The sequence below is a fragment of the Lithobates pipiens genome, unplaced genomic scaffold, assembly GCF_037356315.1.
Source record: "Lithobates pipiens isolate NorthernLeopardFrog02 unplaced genomic scaffold, aLitPip1_a1.2 Scaffold_16, whole genome shotgun sequence".
Taxonomy (NCBI): domain Eukaryota; kingdom Metazoa; phylum Chordata; class Amphibia; order Anura; family Ranidae; genus Lithobates; species Lithobates pipiens.
In genome coordinates this window covers 164,701,775-164,725,151 of record NW_027507748.1, presented here as the reverse complement: position 1 = coordinate 164,725,151, position 23,377 = coordinate 164,701,775, and the positions used below count along the sequence as shown (strand labels likewise).

The 23,377-nt window shown below is 42.8% G+C and overlaps 1 protein-coding gene across 3 annotated transcripts in view; it reads right to left on the bottom strand.

Annotated features, from left to right (window-relative positions):
- The window catches only part of SH3KBP1 (SH3 domain containing kinase binding protein 1), a 530,573-nt gene that overhangs the window by 130,334 nt on the left and 376,862 nt on the right, over positions 1-23,377 (bottom strand). For all 3 annotated transcript variants that reach the window (XM_077480738.1, XM_077480739.1, XM_077480741.1), the window contains one exon: positions 4,313-4,388. In XM_077480738.1, the coding sequence (XP_077336864.1) occupies positions 4,313-4,388 (76 nt within the window). The remainder of the gene's footprint in view (positions 1-4,312; positions 4,389-23,377) is intronic.

Here is a 23,377-nt window from a genome sequence, read left to right as displayed (position 1 = left end):
AATATTTTCTGTTGTAACACTGATCCTCAATCTGGCCAATCAGAAGCAGGCATGAGACCCATTTTCCGATTGGCTGAAAAGAGAAGACTCCCGATTGGCCACCGAGGAGGGAGGAAACAAAAGCTGCCACTGCCGTGCTGACTCGTGGAGAGCAGGAGAATGGGAGGTCGCAGGGGAAGCCGCTGGTGATAAGTGCAACAGACGGACCAACCGGGAGGGGGGGGGGGGGGGGTTATGAGTGGGGTGGTTTGTTACATCCATTAAAAAAAGTTGAAAAGTTTCCACCGGCCGCTACTGCAAACTTTATCTCCATTACACGAGAGTGGAGGATTAGTAGTTTACAGAAGGAAAATAGGATTGCTTGTGTTATCCGTTCAGCTCAGAGTAAGGACCTGTTCACACCAAAGTACAATGAAAAATGCACAGATAAATCAATCATGTTCACACGCGCTTGCAGGTGTTTCGCATTGCATCTGCATGCATTCAGATGCATTTTTCAGTGCATTTATTTTTTTAACGTTTTTCCCACAATAATTTTTTTGGGCGCATTGCAAAAAAAATGCAGCCTGCTCTACTTTTTTCACACGTATGCAATCTCAGCAAAATGGTGTTAACTATGGTGAGAAACATTTCTTCGCTACCTGTCAAATGCTCTCTGAAGAGCGATCCAACATGGATCACTCTTCAAAGACCAAAGGTTGTGTAACAGAGCCCTGTTACTGTTTCTTTCCTTTCCATTATTAGCTGTCTATAGTATGATCTGCATATAAAAATCTGTATGCCAATAGCTTTACTGAAAGTATATCCCTCTTTAGTTTCTACTTGTCCCAATTAAAAGCACCAAGTGTCATTTCTTTCTGCTGCTTCGTTCCTCTATCTGCACGAATCACTTCTGACAAGTTTTCCTAACACCAAGATAAAAAGGTGACAGGGGAGGGATATTCAGCTGACTGACAGCCTCAGCTCTGCTGCTGTGTGAAGAGGGGGTTTGTCCCATCCCTCCAATCAGCTCTCAGAGTTCTGCAGAGTGTAACTTCGCCTCTCTGCCCGCTTTATAAATTCTGCACTTTGACTGGATGTAGAGACGACAGCAGATAAATGGGTACAACGTAACCGCACGCCAACCAGCTGCCGCAGTTATACTGCAGCAACATGGCTCGGCTGAGCGAATCACCGTCATAACAGCCACTAGGGGGACGTGTGCGCGCTGCCAGAGGCGCGCGCCCCCCAGCCGATGCTCCCGTGATCGCTCGGGGCACACGGAGAACTCAGAACTGTGTGTGTGAGGGTAGAACTGACAGATCCTCTGTTCATACAGAGTATGAACAGAGGATCTGTTAGTTTTGCTGCACAGTCCACATCCCCCTTCAGTTAGAACACTTCCTAGGACACACATCAACCCTTTGATCGCCCCCTAGTGTTAACCCCTTCACTGGCAGTGACATTTTTACAGTAATTAATGCATTTTTAATCGCACTGATCGCTGTATTAATGCCAATGGTCCCAAAAATGTGTCAAAATTGTCCGACGTGTTCCCCATAATGTCGCAGTCATGATAAAAATTGCTGATCGGTGCCATTACCAGTAAAAAAAAAAAATGTAAAAAAAAATGCCATAAAACGATCCCCTATTTTGTAGACGCTATAACTTTTGTGCAAACCAATCAATATACGCTTATTGCGCCAAAATATGTAGAATACGTATTGGCCTAAACTGAGGAAAAAAAATGTTTTTATATATATTTTTGGGGGATATTTATTATAGCAAAAAGTAAAAAATTATGCGTTTTTTTTTTAAAACTGTCGCTATTTTTTTATTTATAGCACAAAAAATAAAAACCACAGAGGTGATCAAATACCACCAAAAGAAATATCTATTTGTGGGGAAAGAGGCACGTTGGTTTTGTTTGGGAGCCATGTCGCACAACCGTGCAATTGTCAGTTAACGCGACGCAGTGCCGAATCGCAAAAAGTGCTCTAGTCTTTGGCCAGCCAAATGGTCCGGGGCTGAAGTGGTTAAGTGAAATCATTTGTTTTATTCACTGTATCACCAGACGACACTCATTTCAACGGGTATATGTAAGGGTTTACAACTAATTTAAAGTATATGTGAACCCTCACCTTGTAAAACAACCCATTCAGTTTAAAATAAAAATGCAGTATGTATAAAAATAACAAAATAAATACTTTTATTAACTAGTTATTTATTATAAGAGATTGCATGATTTCTGTTCTCAGTTGCATAAGGGGCTTAGAGAGGTAGGTGTGCAGACTGCAAGAGGGAGAGTCAACGGGAGGTAGAGAAACAGCAGGGAACTGCTCTTCTCAGTGATTAGCTGTGTGGGGCTGGGCGTGCCAGCACAAGTCTAACCATTGGAGTACAGGCGCAGGTGGAGCGCAAACTGATGATTCCTTCATATCATATGCTGATCTATATCTTCTTTGAGGTAAGTGCAATACAACCCTTTCTTTAAAATAAATGTTTTAAAATACTACACCATGAGAGTGTTCTTTCCTCTCCCTCTCTATATGGTAACACTGAAGCTCTGAATATGGTATCTTTATCTACACTGTTGTGGAAATTTTTATTAATGTATGTTGTCAGATGTGCCCCAGTGTCAATTTTGCTGCAATACGCTCATGCGAGCGTATTCGCAAATACAGACATTGGTGGAAGACCATTAGCTGCGGAGACCTTCCCGTGGACACGGCAGATCCGTTTGCTCTTAGCCCTTGTACACATGGTCGGACATTCCGACAACAAAATCCGTCGGATTTTGTCCGAAACTGGTGTTGCATACACACGGTCGGACAAAGTTGTCGGAATATCCAATCGTTCGTAACATGATGACGTTATTTCGTTACAATGAAACTACGTTCAGGCTAGTAGTCAATAGCTTTGGTCTCGTAATTTGATCTGAGCATGCGTGGCACTTTGTCCGATCGGAATTCTCTATAAACGATCGGACAAAGTCAGATGGGATCATGTTGTCGGAAGATTTTATAGCCCAGCTCTAAAACTTTGTCGGTCAGATAGTCCGACGGAAACAGTCCGATGGAGCCCACACACGGTTGGATTATCCGACAACACGGTCCGATCGGACATTTTCTGTCGGAATGTCCGACCGTGTGTACAAGGGCTTATAGGGATGTTCGTTTATGCCTCACCAAGAGGCTGGCCACCTCATGGCGATTGCATTAACGCTCCTAGCAAACAGATCTGCGTACATGGGAACCATAGCATAACCATACAAAAATTATGGCCCACTGAGCCATGACAGAGTATGGCTCGTGTCATTGATAGCAGTGGGAATGTGCACACAATCGTTTTCAGAGCCCTGTAAGTGGTGTTCAAATTGTTAGACACTTTGTGTCTGAACAAGAAGCTGGTCGCATGGCTCTGCAGACGTCCGTCACTACTGGAATTCTATCTGAATTTATACCCATGTGTGATTGACTGATTCTAAAGCCACCACCTTCCTTTGTTATTCATGTTTGCAGTATACATAAAGGCAGCACATGCTAGGGATGATTTTGCTAAGCTCAACATGATACCAACATCTGTGTTACTTTGAGATATACAAGTGCTCTTTCTCTGTGTTATAGAAGAAAGCTATGACTGTGCTTGTTAGCGCACAGAATTATTTGCTTAAAAAGAGAAGCTTATAAAAGTTCCACAACACTGAATGGATATCAGCATCACTTTGGATTACATTTCTGTGATCTCAAGTGTGATATCATGGAGTTTTTCCATATGTACTTTTGACTCCCTGTATAAGAGGTCAATTAAATCTGGTGAGTGCATAGTGTGCCTGCATGCTGGTGGAGAGGAACCTTTCCTATATTCACTGAGGACGTCATTAACGATTGGGATTAATGGATTTCTAAATTTGTTAAAAGAATATGTACATGCATTTGTTTATTCACTATAGTGGTGTGTAATTCATGTTATACAAGTGTGTTTTTGTTTTTGTTTTTTCTCACATTGGAGAACAGGTAGCCTGTGCTCCCAAATAAAATACTAAGAAAACTGACCACGCTGGGGTGGTCAGTGGGGTGGTTTTACAAAGGAAGCAATACAGAGAACAGGATACTTTTTATGCAAGTACATGGTAGAACAGGCACGTATAAGGAATATGGAATATTGGGGTAACATACACTTTACTGTAATATTTTCAACAGAACATATGCAAAATGTATATGGGCAGCGTTTAACATTATAAGTAAATCTGAATAATATACAAAAAAAAGTATATGTGACATTTATAATAGGAGTCTAACAGACTGTAAACTAATTTAGTAACATAACTTACTCTTCGATTTATTTTCCATTTCTGTTTTTGCCGATTCATGTGATGTCACTGCTGGTGGCAATTTTTTCCCCATTGCCTGAAATAAAACAGAACACATTACATTTCTGCACACTAATACATAATAGACAGATGTCATTTGGAAGGACTGCAGTATTTTGAAATCGATTTAATTACTGAGATGGGAAGTGTCAGTTTTTAATCGCTGTGTTCCCAGTGGGTGACTTCCATTCACTTCCTGTGTGGTAACTGGGATTGGAAGTAACAAAAAATCTCCTAAAAGTAATATTGCAAGAATGGACAGGGATTCACTCTAAAACTAAAATGTAGTTCTATTTATTCCAAATTATCTTTGTGCAGAAAAAAAATCTAATTCTAAACATACTTGTAAAAGATCTTAAATGGGCTAAAATTTGTAATATATGTCTTTAAAATTACAAATACCATATATCTCTCTATATATATCTATATATATATATATATCTATCTATATATATATATATCTCTATCTATATATATATATATATCTCTATCTATATATATATATATATCTCTATCTATATATTATATATATATATCTCTATCTATATATATATATATATCTCTATCTATATATCTCTATCTATATATATATATATATATATATATATATATATATATATATATATATATATATATATATATATATATATATATATATATATATATATAGATATATAATAAAAGTATATTGTATAATATTATCCATTTCTGGATAAAGCAGAAATACCAAAGCCTGTCAAAGTCTATCATTAGGCTTACTAAGGACAACAACTGTGCAAATTCAGTACAATATTTTGTCTATCCTCTCAGAATACCTACTTTTTTATTAGAATTTTTGTTGCCCTCCTAAGCTCCTCTGCCTCATAAATATTAGTACAATATATAGCACAATATAGGTTTTAGTGGTTCTGTAAAATAAACAGAGCAATCGAAATTGGAGCGGTTGCACAAAGTACCAGAATGTAACATCTTTTTTTCTAACAGGTTTTATAAGCCAGTTGGGGTAAGTTACAAGGTGCAGATATGGCATCCTTAAAGCTTATTTGGCCCTGCTTCTCCTGTAGGTTACAGGATTGCACTTTGTTCTGCACTTCTGTGCCCTGTATTCAGCTGACAGCAGGCTAAAATCGTCATCACTCAGCTGTTCCAGAACCTCGAGGGATCCGACTTTAAAAGAGAAGTTCGGGATTTAAAAAAAAAAAAACAATTATCCTCACCTAGGTATATGCAGCATCGATCCAATGCTCTGCTCTAAGCAAAGAGCTGTGACTGTCAGCCACTGGCTCTCTGCTCTGCTCTCCAGCACTCACTGGAGCGCTGGGCTGTGGAGTGGGTGGGAGCGGCTGACTCAGGCTCTCGGCGGATTGCTGACAGGCTGAGCCAGATGTCCACCCAGATGCCTGGACCGGCTGAGTGACGTCAGCTGACAGGAGATTTTAGTCCACTGTCTGCTAAAAATGGGTCACAGTAGTGCAGCTCATTCTGCAAAAAAAGTGTTAAAAATGACACGAGACGGTCTTTGACAGTTGCTTTAACACTTTTTTGTCACTTTTTTGGTGAAATGGTAGGGGTACCTTTGTACACCCTTACCATTTCACACGGGGGGGGGGAGGCCAGGATCTGGGGGTCCCCTTGTTAAAGGGGGCTTCCAGATTCCGATAAGCGCCCCACCCGCAGACCCCCGCAACCACCGGCCAGGGCTACTTTAAAGCACCCTCCCAATGTTGAGGGCATGTGGCCTGGTTGGATCTTTCGTTTTCCGGATTCTGTGCTTTCATTATAGTTTGTCAAAACGATTACAAAAATACCTGAAATTCGGACGAAAATGCATTTGGGTGAAAATGAATGCACATGTCTAATGTGCACACAAGTTGACATAAAGGGGTTTGAATGGCTATTAAAGGTAACCATCCTCACCTGTGATCTGTTTGCTTGTAATTAGTGTGTGTGTATAAAAGGTCAATGAGTTTCTGGACTCCTGACAGACTCTTGCATCTTTCATCAAGTGCTGCACTGACATTTCTGCATTCTGAGTCATGGGGAAAGAAAAGATAGTTTAACTGTATAAAACAGGAAAGGGATATAAAAAGATATCCAAGGAATTGAGAATGCAAAACAGCAGTGTTCAAACTCTAATCAAGAAGTGGAAAATGAGGGCTTCTGTTGGAACCAAACCACGGTCAAGTAGACCAACTAAAATTTCAGCCACAACTGCCAGGAAAATAGTTTGGGATGCAAAGAAAAACCCACAAATAACTTCAAGTGAAATACAGGACTCTCTGATAAGGAGGTACTTGAAGAAAGATGGGCTGCATCTTTGAGTCGCCAGAAGAAAGCCATTACTACACAAATGCCACAAAGTATCCTACTTACAATACGCCAAAACAGCACACAGACCAAAGTAATTTGGAGTGATGAGACCAAAATTGAGCTTTTTGGCCACAACCATAAACGCTTCATTTGGAGAGGAGTCAACAAGGCCTATGATGAAAGGCACACCAGCCCTACTGTGAAACATGGAGGCGGATCGCTGATTTTTTGGGGATGTGTGAGCTACAAAATGCCCAAGAAATTTTACAAAATTGATGGCAAGATGAATGCAGTATGTTATCAAAAAATACTGGAGGAACATTTCCATTCATCAGCCAGGAAGCTGAGCATGGGACGTTCTTGGATATTCCAACATGATAATGATCCAAAACACAAAGCCAATTCGACCTATCATTGGCTACAGCAGAATAAAGTGAAGGTTCTGGAGTGACCATCTCAGTCTCCTGACCTCAATATCATTGAGCCACTCTGGGGAGATCTCAAACAACCAGTTCATGCAAGACAGCCCAAGAATTTACAGGAACTGGAGGCTTTTTGCCTAGAGGAATGGGCAGCTTTACCATCTGAGAAGATAAAGAGCCTCATCCACGAATACCACAAAAGACTTCAAGCTGTCATTGATGTTAAAGGGGGCAATATATGGTATTAAGAACTGGGGTATGTAAACTTTTAATCAGGGTCATTTGGGTAATTTCTGTTGCCATTATGATTTTAAAAAAAGTAAACACAGTTGACTGATAATAAATGGCTTCAGCCAAACACTAACCATGAGTGAAAAAACTGCTTTTGTGTTATCATTTATATTCTCTGAAAAATGGCCAAGAATTCATGAATTCTGCCAGGGTGTGTAAACTTATGAGCAAAACTGTATATACTGGAATTTGTTTTTATACTAGTAATTAGGGATGAGCTTCGTGTTCGAGTCGAACGTACGTTCGACTCGAACATTGGCCGTTCGGCCGTTGGGCGAATTCCGAATGTTTTGGCCGTTCGCGTCAAAATTCGAGTGACGCGCGCGCGGACCACAATGCACTGCGTTGGCGCAGTGCATTGCTGCCCGATGATTGGCCAAGCATGCACTGTGACCCCGCATGCTTGGCCAATCGCAGCGCCGGCAGCGAGGAGAGCCATGATTGGCCACAGGCATCCTGCCTGTGGCCAATCATAGCTCAGGCTGTGTAGTGCACGCCCCACACTATATAAGGCCGCCTTTAAGGCGGCCTCCTGTAGTGTGTTACTTTGCATCTGAAGCAGTGGGTGTTCTGTGTACCTTCAACACAGTACACACCAATCGTTTTTGGCTGATTTCCTATCTTGCTGCTGTGTAGTGGTTGTTGTCTGTGCCCTGACTGCAGTATACACCACTATATTCACCTCACCTATATAGCTAGTGATCTAGCTTTAACCACTTAACAACTGCCCATTGCCGATTAACGGCTTCAGGGCGGTTGTTTAACTCAGAGAGGCCGTTAATTAACGGCCTCCCAGAATTCTGCTCTCGCGTGCCCCGAGGTGTGCGCACTCGAGAGCATCCGTGACCCGGCGCATCACGGTAAACGGCCGCTCGTAGCGGCCGTTTACCACGTGATTGCTCCGTCAAATGACGGAGTGATCACTTGGAAACAAACCGGCGTCATGTTATGACGCCTGTTCCTACCTCCCCTTTCTGTACCGATCGGTACAGCGGAGGGGAAAGAGATCGGTGTCAGCAGCGATGTGGGCTGCATCTGCAGTGCCCACATCGCTGCTCACCGAATTTAACCCCTCAATTCCCTGCCAATACTCTGCAATAACAGTGCATACTCTGCAGTACCCTGCCATTACTCTGCAGTGCAGTACCCCGCCATTACTCTGCAGTGCAGTACCCCGCCATTACTCTGCAGTGCAGTACCCCGCCATTACTCTGCAGTGCAGTACCCTGCCATTACTCTGCAGTACCCCGCCATTACTCTGCAGTGCAGTACCCCGCCATTACTCTGCAGTGCAGTACCCCGCCATTACTCTGCAGTGCAGTACCCTGCCATTACTCTGCAGTGCAGTACCCTGCCATTACTCTGTAGTACCCCGCCATTACTCTGCAGTGCAGTACCCCGCCATTACTCTGCAGTGCAGTACCCTGCCATTACTCTGCAGTGCAGTACCCCGCCATTACTCTGCAGTACCCCGCCATTACTCTGCAGTGCAGTACCCCGCCATTACTCTGCAGTGCAGTACCCCGCCATTACTCTGCAGTGCAGTACCCTGCCATTACTCTGCAGTGCAGTACCCTGCTATTACTCTGTAGTACCCCGCCAATACCCCGCCAATACTCTGTAATACCCTGCCATAAATTGCCATACCCAGCCATACTCAGAGATACCCAGCCATACTCGGTGATACCCTGAAATACCCAGCCATAGACGCCCCCCACCCCTCACCGCCCTCCGGTGCTTCTACCAACTCGCCAGTACGATCAAAGCCAGAATCTTTTTTTTATTTTTTATTTCAGGCTTCCCAGCCTAGAGGTGAGATGTGGGGTCATATTGACCCCCCAGATTTCACTGTAAAGAGGACCTGTCACCCCATATTCCTATTACAAGGGATGTTTACATTTCTTGTAATAGGAATAAAAGTGATCAAAAATATATTTTTGGGAAAAAAAATGTCAAACTAAAATAAATAAAGTAAAATGAACAATAAAAAAATAAAATAAAAATTAAAGCGCCCATGTCCCCATGTGCTCGCATGTGCCACACATGTGAGGTATCGCCGAGAATGTTAGAGCGAGAGCAATAATTCTAGTCCTAGACCTCCTCTGCAACTCAAAACATGTAACCAGTAAAAAAATATTTAAAGCGTCGCCTATGGGGATTTTTTAAGTAGCGACGTTTGGCGCCATTCCACGGGCATGTGCAATTTTGAAGAGTGACATGTTTGATATCTATTTACTCAGCATAACTTCATCTTTCACTTTATGCAAACATTGGGCTAACAAGTGGTTAATAATAGAGCTTGCAGTCAGTAGTGTTAGGAGATAGTGCGTGCTGTCTGCGTGCTCTGTACCCAGTACATACCGCTATAATATAGGGCAGGCCCCTACTTTCAAACATCCAACTTACAAACATCTCCTACTTGCAAATGCAAGGAGACAGCAGCAAGTGAGATGAAAAAAGATGGACGACAAAACAAATTATACAGGGGTGATAACCCTTCCCTATGTTTTCCAAAAAGCTTAAAGATAGTTTTTTTGACTGGAGCTACACTTTAAAAATGTACCGGTTGAAAATGACAAACAGATTCAACTTAACACAACAAACCTACACAGTCCCTGTCTTGTTTGCACCGCCTGTATACTGCTGTTCTGAGTATATAGGGCCTGGGGGCCACACGCATTTCCTTTTTTTAATATGGGTACGGGGTTCCCCTTAATATGCGTACAAGACCCAAATAGGCTGGTAATGGGCAGGGAGGGCTACCCATGCCATGTTTCTCAATGATTTTCAACCATATTGCAGGAACCAGATATAACATTAAAACCGCAAGCAGTTTTAAATGGTGTTATTTCCGTTTAATGTCATTTTGTGCAGGGACTGTTCTAAACACGGGAAACACGTGGCACTTCACAGGCATACTACAGACACCCCGCAGGCACCATATTTAAAGGAATATTTCACTTTTTTTTTTTCACTTTAATCGTCATTAAAATCAGTGCTCCCGCCAAAACGGTAGTTTTTAAAACTTTTTTTTGCAGTGACCCATGTCCCCTGAGGCAGGAGGCAGGTCGCCAAACCCTTTTTAGGACACTATCTTGCATATTAGCCGTTAAAATGAGCACTTTCCAATTCGAACGTTCGAGTCCCATAGACTTCAATGGGGTTCTAACGTTCGTACCGAACGCGGGGGTCGTTCGCAAGTTCTGGTGCGAACCGAACCGGGGGGTGTTCGGCTCATCCCTACTAGTAATGATGATGATAAGTGACATATAGCAGGACTGCGATATTGCGGTGGACAATCTGACACTTTTTGGAAACTAGTGACACTAATACAGTGATAGAAATATGCACCGTCATTGTACTAATGACACTGGCTGAGAAGGTGTTAAACATCTAGGGAAATCAAAGGGTTAAATGTGTGCCTAATCAGTGTTTATGTGTACACGGTGTGGAGTTATTACTAAGGGATGTGATGGATTTCCCTGGTTTGCAGGGAAACAAAATTCACAACATCTCTGCTGACAGGACAGAGCTCTGCATTGTTTACATATGCAGAGCTCCACCCTGTCTCTCTCCCCGAAATCAGTGGGGGCTGGCGGACATTTATTGGCCGGCACCCACTGAACAGCTTCTGCTTTGACTAATTACAGCAGAAGGGGCGCGCCCCTTACCCAGAAGTGCCGAATCCCTTACTAGGCATGGTGAACCACTCTGCCGCCGTATAACTAAGTTATGTGGTTGGCAAGTGGATAAAGCATGCTGTGACCGCCAAAGAAATTTAAAGTGTACTAAAAGTAAAAAAAAAACCTGGCCATACACAACTCAAATCAGCCAAAATTTGAGCAGTGAGTGGCCCTGCCAATGCTACCAGACACAAACTAAAACTGATTTAAAAAAAAAAATCAAAAGGAACAGGATGGAAAATTGTTGCCAAACAATTACTGCATCGTTTCAGACGGCGTCGTAGCTACTTGAATACAATAGTCAGCAGGGGAGAATTCTCCATCCACAAGGGCTGGATATCGGGCGGCATTGACATTTGGCCCATGTACAAAGCAGCCGGTCCAAAGGGCATAACTGGAAAAAGTCTGCTGATCGGCATCCAATCAGCACTCAGCCAATGGCTGGTAGCCATCCCCAGTCAGAAAACAATAGCTCAGTGGGGGGAGATCGCTGTACTAATTTTGCATCATTAGTACAGCGGCCACTCCCGAGCACTTCAGTTTTTTTTTTTCATTCAGCCCACTGGGTTAAACTAAATAAAACTGTGTACTAGGCTGTAGAGAGAATTCCTTAACATTGGAAAGATATCTTCTCAATTAGGTTGGCTATACACTAGTACATTTTCAAACAAATGTTTGTATGAAAATTCTGATTAAGTACATTTGATGACTTGACAAATGTCAATCGAAAGTACTGGAAAATCTTGTTTGCTTTTAACTTTCAATTTTGGAACAAAAACTTTCTGGAACAAAAACCAGATACTCTGTTAGAAATGTGTTTGTTTGAGAAAGTTTTTGCCTCCTTCTCCTTCAAATTTTCTCATCACTACAGCTGAAAATGAATGCAGATTCAACTCCACTAATGATTAGGAAAGTGAACGGACATTTTGAAGAGCACAAAATGCTACTTATGGATGGCAAGCTTCACTGTGGAGTCCACAGGGCAGGAAGTGAAGGGAGATCTTTCTAATTAGCACATATGACTAAAGAACTGACAGAAATTGGAGGAAGTATGTATGCCACTGCCTTAGAGGGAATTACCCTCACTTTGGATAGATAACAGTTCACTTCCTGTTCCTGGGCCTACTGCACAGGAAGTGAAGAGAAATATGCCTAAGCAATCAACCCAGATGGAAAAAAAGCACTCCCTCTATTCTACTCAAAACAAAGAACAAAGGAACATTTTGAGCTTTAGATAAAGAGCTACGGAAATGAATTAGCATTATTATAGTTATCAATAAATCTTGTTGTAACCAGATCAATGTGTCAAGCCAGAAAGAATTATTTTAAACGCATTGCTCTGAAGTCCAGCAATCCAACCAGATTAAAATACATTGCTGGCATATTCCAGCTTTCAAACATGGTAGTAATGCCTTGTATTATTAAAGCATGGTTGGTAAAAAAAAAAAATGTATTGCCTTTGAGGAACCCCATGGCGCCACAAAACCCTGGTTAAGAAATAAGGACTTGCAGGAGGACTAAGCTTGCAGGATATCAAATGCACTCAGTACTCCTCATTCCTGTGCAATTTCTGTGTGATTCAGTGCGACAACTTTAAAAAAAAAACGGACTGCAACCAGCCTGCATGGTACTGTGGTACCATTAGAACACCCTGCATAAGCAATCTGCATTTGAGGTTTTGTTAGGAACCTATTGACACCCACAGCAGATTGCACACCCAGTGCCTTTGGAACACGGTGCGGTAAACGCACACGGAATTTGTGTTTCCCGCACTGTGTACAATACAGACTCCTGTAGTGCTATTTACATTAATGAATATTCCTACATTTTGGACATAATTGCCATCTGAGCCTGCAATGGTCATGATAATTTTAAACTTTGCAATTACACAGTATATCAAGAAGCTGAGATTTGGAATTGGGTATGCTTGGGAGCAGCAGATTAATGGTTTTTCAAAGAATAAGAAACACAAGGACTAGAAACAGAAAGTGATGCTGCAAAAAGAAAAAAAGCAATGTTCAGAATATGAAACTACGACTAAATACAGGTTATTTATATCTTTGTATATATAGCCTGGATTTGCAAGGCAAAGCAGTCTTTAACCACCTCAATACAGTGCACTTACACCCTTCTCCTGCCCAGACCAATTTTCAGCTTTTTAAATGACAATTACTGTACCCATATGAAACTTACATACTTTTTTTTCACACAAACAGAGTTTTCTTTTGGTGGTATTTAATCACAAGTGTTTTTTTTTATTTTTTGTGCTATAAATAAAAAAAGACCGTCAATTTTGTGAAAAAAATGCCTTTTGCTTTGTTTCCGTCATAAAAGTTTGCTAATTAGTAATTTTTCTTCATAAATTTTGGCCAAAATTTATACTGCTACATATCTTCGGTAAAAATAACCCAAATTAGTTAGTGTATATTATTTGGTCTTTGTGAAAGTTATAGAATCTACACACTATGGTGCCAATCACTGAAAATTGATCACATCTGATCAGGCCTTCAGTACATCAGGTGAATCTCATTTCTTGAGACACTAACAAGTCAGGAAAGTAAAAATATCCCCCAAATGACCCCTTTAGAAAGTAGACATTTCAAAGTATTAAGTAAGTAGCATGGTGAGCTTTTTTAAGTTGTAATTTTCTCCCACAATTCTTTGCAAAATTATTTAAATTTTTTTACAAAATTGTCATATTATATTATCAGGTTATTTCTCACACACAGCATTGCATATAACAAATTACACCACAAAATACCCCGAGTATGGCAATCTAGGAGCATAAATTACACATCTCATTTCATTCCTACCTATCACACTTTTGAAGTTCCTTGAGCACCAGCTCAGTGAAATTACCCACAAAATGACCCCATTTTGGAAAGCAAACACCCCAACGTATATTCTATGAGGCATGGGCTGCAAATAGGTACTCTGATGGGCTGTAGACAGGTACTCGGGTACTCTGATGGGCTGGAGACAGGTACTCGGGTACTCTGATGGCCTGGTGACAGGTACTCGGGTACTCTGATGAGCTACAGATAGATACTCGGGTTCTCGGATGAGCTGGTGACTGGTATTCGGGTACTCTGAAGAGCGGTGAAAGGTACTCAGGTACTCATCTGGACTGTGACAGGTACTCGGGTACTCATATGGACTGTGACAGGTACTCGGGTACTCATATGGACTGTGACAGGTACTCGGGTACTCATATGGACTGTGATAGGTACTCAGTTACTCATATGGACTGTGACAGGTACTAGGGTACTCAGATGGACTGACAGGTACTCAGATGAACTGTGACAGGTATTTTATTGGGGGGGCAATCAGCGTGTGTTGGTGTGTACTGTAAGCTGTAACGAGATATTACCACAATCTCCTTCTCACACACGATCGGTGTGTGAGAAGGAGAACCCGGTAACAACTCGTTATCGTGGTTTGTTGACATTTAGGGATCAGCTGTGAACGGATCACAGCCAATCACATGGTAAACAGCCGCCGGCCAATGCCTGCTTATTACCAGTGTCGGTGACGAGCAGTGTTCCCGGCAACACACCGCCACCGACCTGCACACACAGCGGGCTCGATATCGCACACATGTGCCCTGCAAAGTGGGATGGTACCACCTGTGATCGGCCGTGATGAAGTCACATGGTAAACAGCCATGCCCAATGGTCGTTCATCCTCCTCGGTGGCGAGCTGTGTGTCCGTGACATACCGCCACCAAAGGAACGGGGATGCACATTCCCTGTTTAAATGGACGGACGTCATAGGACGCCTGCCCAGAACAAGAGCTGCAACACTTGGCCATCATATGACAGCCGGCGGGGGGCAAGCGGTTAAAGCGGTTCTTCACCCTAGAAATCCTGTAACTGCTGACTTTTAATAATACAACACTTAACTGTCCAGGGATCTAGCATGTTCCTCACCCGAGCCCGCTCTTCGCAAGTTTTCGGGTCCCCGGTGTGTTTACTTTGGGAAACCGGATGTGACTGCTTGCGGCTTCACAGCTAGCTTCTCGCTGTGCTTTGTAAATGGTCCTGCAGCCTTCTGGGACCTGTGATGTGTCCCAGAAGGCGGTGGGCCGAACTTCCACTTGGAACCTTAGTGGTGGAGCCTTAGGGTTAGGAGGCCCTCCCTAAGGTCTCAGAGCTCCAGGCTTTCCTGGTTGGATAGGGCTGTACCGGCCTGGCTTTGGGCCAGGGTTGGAGAAAAGGCTGTGGTGTATGTGCCCCTGGATTGGCAGTCCAGGGGTGCCATAATTCTCACTATGTTGAGGGGCATTGAGTTTTGTTGGCACCATGGTCACTACACTTTGTCAGGAAAGGCGTGGCTGTGCAGCAGAAATTGCACAGCAGAAAAGCATATTAACGGCACGTCGGTGCGCACACATGCGCCTGTCACCAACGTTGGCGCCAATGGGGCTATTTAAGGTGATTGCACCCAGGACTTCTTGCTGTTCGGTCTGCAGCTTCTGTGTATCATGAAATCCATTATCTGTGCTGACTTATGATCTCTGACCCGGCTTGTTGCTACTAATCTTGTCTGCTTGATACCCCGACCTCGGCTTGCTTATTGGACTTCCCTTCTGCCTGCTGCTCTGCCTGATCTGCCAGAACGTTACTGACCCAGCCTGCCTGATTCTGCATCTACTCCTCCAGCCTGCTGCATTCCTGCTCTGTGGATCGCACCAGTTCTTGTTCCTGCTGCATTACAGTCTACCACGGTCTTGGTCTACCCATCTCTACCAGTCTGCCTGCTGCATCTCCAGCCACAAGCATCCAGCCCTAACAATACCGGACCGAACCCAGGCACTCCTGCGTCACAGTGCTTCTGTGGCTACTGTCTCAACCTCAGGGGCCCACAAGCCGGTGCGGCAAGAGAGGCTCTCCTCTACAGGTCAGGCTCACGATCCAGGTACATGACACACTTTTTTCACACCTGCCTCTAGGGCCGAGCCTTTTGGCGGGAACCAGAGGAATTTTTTATTCCTGGCCGAAGGGCCGGCCATTGTATTGCACAATGACCACTTTCACTTCCTCTTCTCACTTCCTTTGCCCCACTTTCTTTTATTTACCCCTGTGTTTGTCACTTTTTTTGTTGATTGTGTACACTGTTTGTCACTGTGTGACTGGTAGGATGTGGCCTACCCTGAAAGTCTTGGGAGGGGGTGGGTGGACATGGCCTTCTGGCTTGGTTCAGCCTTTCTCATGGGGTCTCCCTTTGGGGGAGCCCCACCACCAAGTACTTGGGTGGGTCTGTTTCGGCAAACCCACCCAATAGCGAGTACCTCAGTCCCCATCTGGAGCCCAATGCTCCTGGGTAAGATCCTTCCTTGGGAGGACCACAGTACACCCGTTGCACGTTTTGTGTTTCATTGTTGATGTGTGTGCACTTTTTTGGTACCGGTTGGAGTTTTTGGGTGCGTTTTACACGCCACTGGCTTTTCAAAAAAAATTAAAAATGTGCATTAGAAGCTGCTGCAAGTCAGATAGACAATGCCTCCATTTCTGGGGCAGTATGATTTCCATCATCATCTAGCTCTTTCCTCTCAAACGTTATTAAACATTCCCAGCCTGCCCCCATGAAGGCTTGGCATTACATGTGGGCATTAACTAGGCAACCTATATGCAAATGAAGTGTGCCTAGAAACCCCTACTCCTCCAGACGGATATCCACCCATTAGGGCCTTTTGATATTTGCAAAACTAATACCAAGAGCCAGCCATGATCTGCCTGCATTGTATAAGAAAGCACAGAGACCCAGGAGGTCTAACAAAGTATGTAATGAAAATAGAAAGAGGTTCATGGAATGATTCTTGATTAAAGGTTATTGGCGCTACCTCCACCCAGTTAATTCCAATAACACTCTTTGCTTACTCAAACCTTTTGTGTCTATCTATCACCTTAACGTGTCCCCAGGGACTATGTGCATTAAACCCGTATTCCGTATTTTATCTCAACGATACCCCATATATCCAACACCTAAAACTCAAGGCAAAAACTGATTGCACCCCACTTTATATCACCTAAGTGAAATAGTGCCACTATAGTTTCATTAATATTTAAGAATCTCCAATCAAAAAGATATACATACAAGAAATAAAAATAAAATACAATAAAATAAAATAAAAAGTGATTGGTAGAGGCCTCTGCCGTGGAAAAACCTAACTTCAAACAAAAAGCCAAAAAATACAGAAAAAAACACACTAAAAAACACTAAAAAAAACACACTAAAAAACACTCTGTATTTTTTGGCTTTTTGTTTGAAGTTAGGTTTTTCCACGGCAGAGGCCTCTACCAATCACTTTTTATTTTATTTTATTTTATTTTATTTTTATTTCTTGTATGTATATCTTTTTGATTGGAGATTCTTAAATATTAATGAAACTATAGTGGCACTATTTCACTTAGGTGATATAAAGTGGGGTGCAATCAGTTTTTGCCTTGAGTTTTAGGTGTTGGATATATGGGGTGTCGTTGAGATAAAATACGGAATACGGGTTTAATGCACATAGTCCCTGGGGACACGTTAAGGTGATAGATAGACACAAAAGGTTTGAGTAAGCAAAGAGTGTTATTGGAATTAACTGGGTGGAGGTAGCGCCAATAACCTTTAATCAAGAATCATTCCATTAATGCAGGTTGTTTAGTGCAGCCTTCGCATATTAGGGTGGCAGCAACCTCATAAAATAAAGAAAGCTTATACTTAATCTTTTAATAAGATAAAAAATTAGATAGAAGAATTGTAACCAATAAAAAACTATATAGAACACAAGGTCACAGGTATAAACCAATACCTATACATACTCCTGCTGATCAAGACCTATTCCATAGGCGCGGCTTTACTTGTATAACTAGAAAGAGGTTCATGGCTTAAGGTTAAGGTTTTTTACCTTCATGCATTCTAGGCATGAAGGTAAAAAATGTTCAATCTTCAGCTCCCCTAACCCCTCTTATATTTACCTAAGCTCGATCTTTATCCAGCGATGTGAATGAGAGCAGATCTCTCCCGTGTCTCTCCCTCCTCATTGGCTGAGATGCAGAATCAGGAGCCACTGACTCCAGCTGCTGTCAATCACAGCCAGTGAGGAGGAAGCTGGGGGGGGGGGCTTGGAAGCTTGCTATTGGGGCACTCGGGAAAGGGGGAGGCCCAAAATGTCGGTGAGGGACCTGAGAAAAGGGGTTGCTCTGTGCAAAGCCACTGCACAGAGCAGGTAAGTATGACATGTTTGTTTTTTCCTTTTATTCTATTTAGAAACACTTGGAAATTGCCATAAGCAAATGAACGAGGGAGGAACCAGGGAAAGCAAAACTACCAGCAGATAAATATTTCAGCTTTAATTGAATGCAGACCATCAAGGAAATGGACAGAAGTCATGAATCAGCAATAACTTTCCCATCTGATATTCTGCTTTGATGAAGCAGCTGTCTTTAAAGAGCAAAACTGAAGCTGTAACCTTAGCCTTAAAAGGTCTCCTGAATGTCTACTTATTTTTATAAGCCAAACAAGCTGTTTATTCAGATCATTAAATAAAAGAAAGCTAAAAAATTCAAGAACAGTGTCCGAAGCCAGTTCTCTCAGCCTATAAACTGTTTGATAAGTGCCTATTAATAGCCCAGTACATGCAGAAATAGAATTTATTTTATATTACTAGGAAAAGAAGTAGGGGGAAAACCTCAAGATGGGAAGAACACCCAAAACTTGCGGTGAGATGTCAACATTTGAAATCACCAAATGATGGAAGAAGCCAGTGGGTGGTTAATAAATCCAGTATCACTTTTGGTTAGATTAAACCTTTAACATTAGTAATGTCCAGTGCTAAATTAGGGTTACCAGATTTTCAAAACTAAATCCAGCTGACCAAGCACACTTTTGATAGTGATATCTCAAATGTACCACATAAAGTTTTGAGTGTGGCCAAATTGTGTTAACAGTGTGAGGGGCTTGAAGGAGTATTTTGTTTTTCTTTATATTGAATAGTTTTTAATGAGTTTTGTTATTTAAAATGCACGCAAACACCACAACTTTTCATGACAACTTACAACTGCCAAGGAAGATCCATTTGTAGCGTAACGTGAGCAATATATGGATACCATCATGCGGTTGTCATGCTATCGGCCACTTAAGGCACAGATCATGTTAAGATAAGACTAATTACAACGCTCTCCATGAAAGTTTGATATCAGTAAAGTAATAAATGTATCAACCTAACTTGCATGTGCATTTATTGAAGGAAGCTCCAGCACATCTAGTTTACAGGTGGATGGACCCCAAGGGGAGGTGGCCATTACACTAACATCTGCATACGAGGCACCCCATCCAGGAAAGAGGTCAACACAACAACAATCTATTCAGAATAAGTGAAGTTGGGGCTAAACCTGGTGTAGCAAGCAACATGTCCCAAATTTTATTAAAGCGGGTGGGGAACTTCCTATATTGATATACCAGTTTTTCTCTAGATTGAGTGGTGTTGATTTGAGTTCAAGAGTGCAGGCAAAGGCGTGTACTGCAGGCCACCCTTACAAGCAAGGAAAGGAGGCAAATGATCCACATCTTTACCTCTTGCAACAAAGTCTGCACAAGATGAGAGGGGAGGGACTGGGGAGACCATGAAATATTGTCTTGTGACATCATTAATAACTGAGGACATAGTCTGCAGCAGACACACCCCATACCCTCTCTCATCCTGCTCTAGGCCCTACACAGAAATGTCACAAAGATGGATTACCCTGCAGTTGCCTAGGCCAGGGATGCCATTCATAAAGTTGGAAAGAAATTGTGGACATATTCTTGTAATCAGGTATGAAATTGAATAAGGTGCATTTTGTTTTAATGGAGACAGCCCCCTAAAATCAGGAACTGCCTCCAGAATCCAGGGACATCTAGTCATCCTATGCTACAGGGCAGGCAAAAGCAAAACCATAGTAAAATATGCAGCCTGTCACTTGACTTTACAGTAAAAAATTATGTTCCAATCAACCAATCAGGTTTCATGTAATTTTCTTAATAGCAGTTTTCACCCAGGATGTACAAGCAGGTAAAGTGGTAAACATTTACTACTACTACTAGTAGTGTATGCAGCTATGAAAAAAAAAAAAAAAAGATGAAAGCAGAAACTACAAAAACTATTGCTTTTTTTACTTTTGACATTCAGCTTCCCTGCAGCATTGTCAAACTACACACGATTCTCTTCATTGTGACAATCGTTTTCTTTCTAAGCAAGTTGTTTTGAAGAGCTATGAGCAGTATCAGTGTCAAAATGTACAACTAATTCACTGTACAGTTATAACAGATAAAAGCAAAGAACTTGGCAAGAATATACTGATAAATACATTCAAACTTTTTTCAGCTCTGCCACAAAAAACAATATTGCCTTGACTTGACTTCAAAGCTATTTTAGACCATCAGCCTGGAGAAGCATGAACTTATTACCAAAACAGGAAGCGTGATCGGACTTCTTCACAAATGCCCAAACTGTCAATTTTCACTTCCTATAATTTCTTTTAGTGCCAATGTCTTGTGCAGAATTTATTATAAAGCCATAAAATGAGCGATGACGTACAGTAAAGAATGCTAAAGGCTGATGTTCTTCATAAAGCTCCATCCATCCAGGCATTGATAAAATTAATTTATAATCCTAGTCTTTTTTTCTAACAAATCATTTAACAAGCTTCAAGCAATGAACTGCAAACAGATAAATACACAACTGAAATACATATATGGGAACTGTATCTGCCAAAGGATTGGCATTTCTTTTCATCTAATGCAGAGACTTATGCTAGCCATATGCTGTTATCATTTTGGCCCACTCAAAATTAGTTAATTGACTTTTGTTGAAGGAGCCAGGTTGAAAAAATAGGATTTTTTGCACTCACCGTTAAAGCCTTTTCTCTGTAGTTCACCGACTGACACAGCTCCTTTCTTAGACCATTGGGTTGTTACACCACCTTCCGGAGAGGACTAGGCAGAACATGTTAACATGTTATAATAAAACTAGAACTTTCTAGTTCCGCCCAGGGTGCGGTCCCTTAGGTAACAACCCCTCAGCCTTCTACGGCAGCCTCAGTACGTCAACAGGCAGTATAACGTAGATAAAAATAGGAGGGGAGGGTGCTGTGTCAGTCAGTGAGCTACAGAGAAAAGATTTTACAGTGAGTATAAAAAATCCTATTTTCTCTTACATTCACCGACTGACACAGCTCCTTTCTTAGACCATTGGGACGTGTCCAAGCAGTGCCAAAACGAGGGGTGGGAAAACAGCATATGAACTTCACCCACAATGGCATGTGGGAACTAGTATAAAAACTTTACCCACAAAAAACAACAGTGTGTGGAAATAACAAGGAACTTTTTTACCCACAAAAAAAAACAAAAAACAAAAGTGCTCCTCATTTGGGAATCCCTACCTCCAAACCGCCTCAGAACTGTGGTAACAAATGCAACAGTGGATTTACTTAAAGATACAGCATTTTTACCAAAAACCAGGAAAAAAATCTAAGTGCAATTGCAATTATACAGCCGCCTGCAAAACTTTGCAGCCAAAACAGGCATCAGCTGATGCACCAACATCTACCTTGTAGAATTTTGTAAAGGTGTGGACAGGCGACCAAGTCGCCGCTTTACACACTTGAGCAACAGACGCTTGAAGTCAGAAGGCCCAAGACGTTTCAATTGCCCTGGTGGAGTGGGCCGTGACCAGAAAGGGTGGCACCTGCCCCTTCAAAGCCTGATCCACCTGGAAATGGTGGCCGACGAGACCGCCATGCCTTTTTTCGGACCAACCACCAAAACAAACAAGGAGTCTGAATTTTGAAAGGGAGCCGTAAGAGACAAATACACTCTCAGAGCCCGGACCACATCCAGGGAATGGAGGGCCACCTCCTTAGGATGTGTTGGTTTAAGACACAGACATGGTGACACAATGACTTCATTCATGTGGAATGCCGAAACCACCTTTGGCAGAAAAGAAGGTTGCAGACGCAACACCACCTTATCCTTGTGGATAACCAGATAGGGCAACTTGCAAGACAAGGCCGCCAGTTCCGAAACCCTCCTGGCCGAAGTAATGGCCACTTGAAAGACCACTTTCTGAGAAAGAGTCAACAGAGGGATCTCTCTGATATTTTCAAATGGCGGTTTTTGAAGAGCCGATAACACCAGGTTCAGATACCATGGGGGTAACGGTGGACGCACCGGAGGAACTACATGTCGGACCCCTTGAACAAAAGGGCTCACCAGAGTGTGAGCAGCCAGGGGTAGCTGAAAAAAGACAGCCAAAACTGAAATGTGTCCCTTAATGGTGCTTACCGCCAAATTTCTGGTCTACTCCTTGCTGTAGAAACAGCAGGATCCTGGATATAGAAAAGGAGCGCGTATGCCATCCTTTCTCCTCACACATGGAGATGTAGGCCTCCCAAGTACAATGATATATCTTCCAAGAAGAATTCCGTGCTCTCAGCATAGTTGGAATCAGAGTCCGAAAGAGCCCAGTTCCTCAACACCTGGCTCACAATAGCCATGCCGTTAAAAACAGTGATGGTAAAGCAGGATGGAGAATCGGACCTTGAGACAGAAGGTCCTCTTGTAACGGCAGTCACCATGGGGCGTCCGCCACCAGACACATTAGGTCTGCGTACCAGGGACGCTGGGGCCAATCTGGGGCAATCAGTATTACTGGAATCCCCTCGGAGGAGGAGACGTGGTAACAATTTCATAGGAGGAAAGGCATAGATCAGCTGGTACTGATCCCACGGAGCCACCAGCTCATCTGACGCGTATGCCCAAGGATCTCTTGCCTGGACCAAATCTCGGCACCTTCCGATTGAGATGAGAGGCCAGAAAATCCACGTCTGGAGTTCCCCATCGCAGGCACAGTAGCCTGAACACCTTTTGGATGCAACGCCCATTCTCCTGGGTCCAGCATCTGGCGACTTAGCTAGTCCGCCTGCCAGTTTTCCAGTCCCGGCGGGATGTAAATGGCCGATAGGGCCGGTACATGTTGCTCTGCCCACTGAAGGATGTGAGCGATCTCCCATGCGGAGGCCGAGCTTCTTGTTCCTCCTTGGTGATTGACATATGCTATCGCCACGGCATTGTCTGACTGGATCTTGATCGGACCCCCTTGAAGTCTTATCGCCCATGTGGAGAGGCACAGCCTGATCGCTCTCAGCTCGAGCAGATTGATCGGCAACTTGGATTCCTCCACCGACCAGAGGCCCTGGGTCGACTGAACTCCCATTACTCCACCCCAGCCGGTTAGGCTGGCGTCCATTGTGATCTGTCCATTTCAGAAGTAGGAACGACTTCCCTGACCGAAG